The sequence below is a fragment of the Microtus ochrogaster genome, unplaced genomic scaffold (genome assembly GCF_000317375.1).
Source record: "Microtus ochrogaster isolate Prairie Vole_2 unplaced genomic scaffold, MicOch1.0 UNK3, whole genome shotgun sequence".
NCBI classification, from domain to species: domain Eukaryota; kingdom Metazoa; phylum Chordata; class Mammalia; order Rodentia; family Cricetidae; genus Microtus; species Microtus ochrogaster.
Window position 1 is genome coordinate 16438609 of NW_004949101.1, and position 6906 is coordinate 16445514.

General features: G+C 39.8%; 1 protein-coding gene across 1 annotated transcript in view; it reads right to left on the reverse strand.

The window, feature by feature from the left end:
- The window catches only part of Pank2 (pantothenate kinase 2), a 44756-nt gene that overhangs the window by 16735 nt on the left and 21115 nt on the right, over positions 1-6906 (reverse strand). The window contains exon 2 of the mRNA XM_026788507.1: positions 3544-3896. Coding sequence (XP_026644308.1) covers positions 3544-3896 — 353 coding nt within the window. The remainder of the gene's footprint in view (positions 1-3543; positions 3897-6906) is intronic.

Sequence of the window (6906 nt, forward strand, 5' to 3'; positions counted from 1 at the left end):
TTTTTTTAATATGGTTTTCTGAACCAAAGTCTCACTGTAACCTAAGCTGGTCCCAAATCCTCTTGCCCCCACTTGCTAAGTGCTGCGACTACAGGTATGAGCCACTATCTCTGGCAACCAACAGAAAAATTTTAAATTTCACTTAAAAAAGACATCTGTACACTGAAGGAAACATAAAAGCACGCCTGCCCATGGATGTGTGGCATTTATATGTGCTTTTAGAGCAGATCTGGGGGAAGGAAACAGGAGGATGGACTGCCAAGACAAACTCTGGTTCCCACAGACCCAAAGAGTCTCCATCCAAACCACTGCAACTGTGGGGCTGTGTGCCAAGTCACAGGTGACCAGCAGAACATAGGACCACTGCTGAAAGAGACAGTGAAAACAGAGATGTAGTTGAGACCATGGCTTAATCCATTTAGTTTGATATTGGCTATTGGCTTGCTGTATATTGTCTTTATTGTGTTTAGGAAAGTTCATTGTATCCCTGCTATCTCCAAGACCTTGAAGATATCATGAAGAGATGTATTTTGTCAATGGCTTTTTCAGCATCTAATGAGATGATCATGTGGGGTTTTTTCCTTCCCCCAGTTTGTTTATATGGTGGATTACACTGACAAATTTGAACCATCCCTGCATCTCTGGGATGAAGCTGACTTGATCATGGTCAATGATTTTTCTGATGTGTTCTTGGATTCGGTTTACCAGTATTTTATTGAGTATGTCTGCATCAATGTCTAAGAACCTATTCCTAAAAAAATGCATAGTCCAGGCCAGGAAGCGGTGGTTCAAGCCTTTAATCCCAGCACTTGGAAGGCAGAGGCAGGCAGATATCTGTGAGTCTGAGGCCAGCCTAGTCTACAAAGCAAGTTCCATAACAGCAAGGGCTTTTATATAAAGGAACCCTGTCTTGAAAAATAACAAAAAAACAAAACCAACAAAAAAACTAAACAAATAAACAGGATATGTAGTCCAGTCTGTACTCTTCCCTTGAATCCTCACACAACTGAGACTCTGTTCATGGCCTGAATGATTTTCAAATATTTGTTGCAATGGGGCCTCTACAGCATCTTGGAAACAGAAATCTTTTCCACCTACCTAATAGTTATGACCGAGAGTCCACTGGGAGACTCTCATAAAGGAGCACTTGCTATTCCACTCCTTACCTGAATTCATAGATAGAAAAGAAACCACTGAAAACCAATAAACAAGAAAAATCAAGGGAAGAATATAAAACCTGCCAGACATGGTGGCACACACGCCTTTAATCCCAGCACTTGGGAGGCAGAGACAGGCGGATCTCTCTGAATTCAAGGCCAGCCTGGCCTACAGAACAAGTTCCAGGACAGGCTCCAAAGCTATACAGAGAAACCTTGTCTTGAAACAAAAAAAAAAAAAAAAAGAGTATAAAACCTTATTAGCTAGTGAATGTCATTTCTGCTAGGATTACAACAGCCAGTTGGGGGATGAGGAGAGAATCAGAAAAGGGCAAGGCCATAAAGTATGTAGTGACACATAGGGGGAAAGAGTGAGACATAAAACAGTATAAACTCAAGTTCCCTGGAAAAACCAGGTACATGTTGGCGAGTCTGCATACCGACTAACTGGTTAGTTCTTAACTGGTCGTTAGTACTCTCAATAGCCACCACCAATTTTTATACTTAACATCCTTTTAGACTATCAGCTAAAATCTTTGGAATGTATTAGTAGACCACTAGCTTAAACTTAAAAAAGTCATTAGACAACATCTAAAACTTATTAGCACCTGCCAACCTGATGTCTTCACCAATGTTTTTTGAAAGGCACTGCCTTATGGCTTCCTTTTGCTCTGTAACCTCTCCCACAAAAAAGATGTCATTCATGCTGTTCAGAGCAGTCCAAATTTGTGTTGCCAAGACTGGCTACTTTTATTTGGTTCAGAATAAACTTAATTCCTATGAAGCAAGAGCTACGCTTTGTGTTGACAGAGACAAAGGGAAAACCTCCCTCTGTCAAATATTCTCATTTGGTAGCACGAAAACAGGTTAGTGAAGACATTTTAACTCTGCATGCACTGCCTCTGAAAGCTGCGGTATTGAGCAATTCATTTGTTAGTGCTCACACCTTCACCACACTGACCCACAAAAGATCTAGCCTCAAGACCTCAAGTGTTCACTAAAGGAAAGCAAAACCTAATGCTCAGTGCTCTCCTGGCCTTAGGAGTTTAGATTGGTTGAAAAACTTGGCTGGCAAGAAGAGCAGAGGCTAGGATTGTATTTGCCTAGTTTGTGCACAACAGCTCTGCCGGCAGTTCTAATGCCTGAAAAGAACTTTTAACAATCTTGTTTTTTGAAACAGTGCTTCTCTATGTGACTTAGGACTCTAGCTGTCCTAAGTGCTGATTAAAGGTATGTGCCACCACTGCCCGGTACTTTAAAATTTTATGTGTACAAGGCTTTGCCTGCATGTATATATACTATATGTATATACTAGGATACCTTGAAACTGGAGTTACACACAGTAAACTGTTATGAGCCACCATGTGGGTGCTAGGAATCAAACCTGGGTACTCCAGAGGAGCAGCCAGTGCTCTTAACTAATCAGTCATCTCTCCAGCCCCCCATACTCCCAAAAATACTTTTAACTAGACATGCTGGAAACTAACTGAGGTGGCAGAAGAGAAACTATGTGGTACACAGGTTGGAAGTAGTTTTGTGGCCCTGTGGAGATCAGAAGACAACCTGAGATGTTATTCCTCAGGTGACATCTACTTTTTTCTTGAGCCTTCATTAGCCTGGAGTTTTCCATGAAAGCTACCAATGAGCCCCAGGGATCCACTTGTCTCTGCCTCCATAGTGCTGGGGCAATACCCAGTTTTATTGTTATTTTATTTCCATTTGACTGACCTGAGGCTCTCGTCAAACTCAGAAGAAATCCACTTGCCTCTGACTCATGAGTACTGTTGAGATTAAAGGCGTAGACCACCAAAACCAAGTAAATTTTTATTTATGGCTTTGTGTATGTATTTCCAAGAAGACCACAGATGCTATCATATACCCTAACACTGAAAGTGCAGGCAGTTATGGGCTGTTTTGACATGGGTATGGGAACTGAACTTAGGTCCTTGCTGAGCTACCTTTCCAGCCCATGCAGTCTTTTTATGTGGGTTCTGAAGAATGAACTCAGGTCCTCCAAACATTTTACTGACTGATCCATCTCCCTAGCCCAGGACTAAATTTTTCAGTTTTTTAAACTCCTTAATAAAATGTAATTATGATATTCCTCATAGACTCTTATTGTGCTTATACCATAGTCAAAGTTTTCATTCTAAAGAAATGGTAAAATGCTATGCTGATATACATCAACATATTTTAACCAGGTAAGAAGCACACTACCCAACAAGCGCGAGATCAACTACTGACTGTCACTAGTTTATATAATGTTCATTTCCCTCAAGAATAGTCAAGCTCCATTATAAAATGGAAGTGATTCTACCACTTGTAATTGGCATCATTTTAAATAATCAAATTTCAATAAATTGTATATAAGCTTAAAAATGCATACTGTGAGAAAATCCTGCTCAAATTTGTATGATCCGCCTCCAGTGGCACAAAAGACAGTGTGGAGACTCGAGAAGTTTTTATCTTTGCCCATTTGAATAAAAGCAGGCATGTCATGAGTGGGAAAGCGTATAAAGTGCAGATTGCCTTTGCGTCCACACAGAGTCAGGTCCTTCAGCTCAAGGTGCACGTCCCGGATTCCTGTGGATCCATAAGCCACATTGGAGGTCAGGTACTTGCGAATGCTTTTCAGACTCTCCACTTCCTCCTTTTCTTCTTCAGCAGTGATGTCTTTAGGTTCAAAATAAACCAGCTTTACTAGGGTTCCACCAATATCCAAGCCAAACCATGGAAAATCTAAATGGGAAAGAAAAAAAAAGTAAAAACACCTTTTTCTAAAAATAAAAGTTTATATTTACTTGACTAGCAACTTATTCCATAGGCTATGGTTTCTAAGAAATAAAATTCTGAACTAAAAGGTTTGGGAAAAAGAAATGTGAATCAAAAATATCAAAGTATCAGGACAAACTAACATTTCTGTATGCCCAAACTATACTGTGAAATACTTAAAAGCTAACAAGTTTCAACCCTGAAAAACAAAGACTGAAACAAAATCTTCAGCCTTCCTCCAGCTCAAAGGAAGGAGAGCTCAGACTACAGAGCTCGGAAAGGTCCAGCCCGACCTAAGACTCTCCAGGGTCAGTTCCTCTCAGTGCTATTCTGGGCTAGTCGTACAGCTTAGGGATAGAGTACTTAATCTACTATATATACATCAGGCCCTAGGTTCATTCTCTGGGAAGCCAAAAAAAGGAAAATACTGGCAGCTTAAAAATAAAAGGTTTCAAGGGACTTTAAGTCCAAGCTATCTGCTGCCAAAAAACACTTTAAAATCAAATAGGGGGCGGAGAGTCCTTTGGTGGCTCACAACCACATTTAACTACAGTTCCAGGGGATATGATATCCTCTTCTGGCTTCCATAGGTTTTAGGCTGAACATAGATGTGCCTTCCCAAACCTAAATCTAGAAATGACTAATGAAGGCTTAAGTTTATTAACATTCTCCCCTAAAATAACTCTGGAACACGCACAAAAATCTAGTCAGTGTCTGTTCTGAACCAACAGGAACGCTAATAAAGCTCTGGAAACAGCTGTGAAGGTGGCAAGCACACAGGGGTGCTCTACCCAAGCAGCAGACGGAGTGGCTGCCAAGGATGGCACAGGGACAAGTTTCAGCAGTCATGCTGATATGGGATATGGTCAGGAAACAGACTTGGAGCAACTCGACCAAGACTACTTCTCACCCTCACAAAGGTAAACAATCTTTTCCCTGAATACATAGATCAGAGACACAGAGTCAGGATGGCATCCACTTGGCTGATGCCATACCAAGGAAGGACAGCTTCCACCCATCTCTCCACTATACCCCATCCCAGGAGACAATAAACAGAATCTACAGCCATTTACAGATCAACAGCAATTCTCACCTAAGGATGAATCACCAAAAGGAAACAAGTGCCACAAAAACGAGAAAGTATCTGAAGAAAGTTGCAGGAATAATGAATAGTAAACATCTTCAGACATATAATGTGATCTCATCTGTGAAAAAATTAGAAACTAAAAACTGCCAAAACTACAAGAATTAATGCATGATTTTCAAAAGTAAACAGAATCAGATACTTATAAGTTTGTGTAAAAGTGATGAATAGGAGCTGGAAAGATGTGAGTTTTAAGCCACCTAGTGCTCCACAGTTAGACCTTGTCTCAAAAAAATAAAGAAGTTGGGGGTTGGGGTGCACGCCTTTAATCCCAGCACTCAGGAGGCAGAGGCAGGAGGATCTCTGTGAGTTCAAGACCAGCCTGGTCTACAAGAGCTAGTTCCAGGACAGGCTCCAAAGCTACAGAGAAACCCTGTCTCGAAAAAACAAAACAAAACAAAACAAAACAAAACAAAACAAAAAAAAAGAAAAATAAGTAAAGAAATATTTTTAAATATTTATTTAACTTTATTTTATGAGCATTTGGTATGAAGGTGTCAGATTCCCTGGAACTGGAGTTACAGACAGTTGTGAGCTACCATGTAGTTGCTGGGAATTGGATCTGGGTCCTCTGGGAAAGCAGCCAGTGCTCCTAAACACTGAGCCATCTCTCCAGTCCCAAGCAAAGAAATCTTACTGAAATTTCAGAAAACCGTAAGAACCAAAGTTCCTAGGAATAGGCATAAATTATACAAAGGTAAGCAGTGCTCTTCATCAGTAACATGAGTATTAGAAGACACAGGAACATAGGCTCCAAAAAAGAAAGGGAAAGATTTAAAAGTGTTAGCTAGTCAACCAGCTTTCAAACAGGAATTCAAAACAAAATTCACACACAAGGACTGCTAGTCAAAGTCTCTGATTTATATTAATCACAACAGCATAATTTTACATTTCCAGGAGCTGTAAGAAAGACTTTTACCCATTAGCTATAAGCAGAGGAACAAATGCATGCTAACTTTAAGATCTAAAATACTTACACAATTTCAACAAAGGACATCAAGGAGGAAAGGAGTAGAAAGTGAACGCAGCACGTCTGTCTTGTAGGGAAAGGAAAGAGAAAAAGACTGAACAACTGGAGACAAGAACAAAAAACGGACACTTTAAAACAAAAGAACTCGGGAGGCAAAGGCAGGGGAATCATTGCAAGTTCAAGACCAGCATGATTACATGTCGAGTTCCAGGCCAGCTAGTACTTCATGAGACCCCATGTCAAAAAAATAAAATAAAAATAAAATAATAATAATAATAATAAAAGCAGCTCCAGAAGAGAGAAGGAACATAAGATTTTCAAATAACTAGATACAGGTAATAAATCTGTTTGGGGGTGGGGATAGCCAGGAGATCCAACCCAGGGTCTCAGATACTGTAATGTGAACACCACACCACCTAGATGTATCCCCAGCCCTAAAAGATTTTGCAGGTTTTCACCAGAGAGAAATTAATTTGAGTAGACATGCTAACAAACATTAATGATTTAAACATACAATGGATACATGAGTCAAAACATCACACAGATCTCTGTAAACAGGAATATTTTTACACACAGCTAAAACAAATTTTAAGCTAGGTATGGTGGCACAAGCATGTAATTCTAGTGCTCAAGAGTTGAAGCTGAACAGGATTACTGTAGGTGGACTTTTCTTTCCTCATCCCCAGTTCCCAAATAACCTACACAGGTACTTAGTATCAATTATAAATGCTCAGCTTAAACCAAAAAACAACTATTAATCTCAAAATATTCTACACTGGTATGGACTTTGGTTTATTGATACAAATTTAAAGTTATTTTTACTATACTATATGTATGTTTCTACTCTTGTCTGGGGTATTATG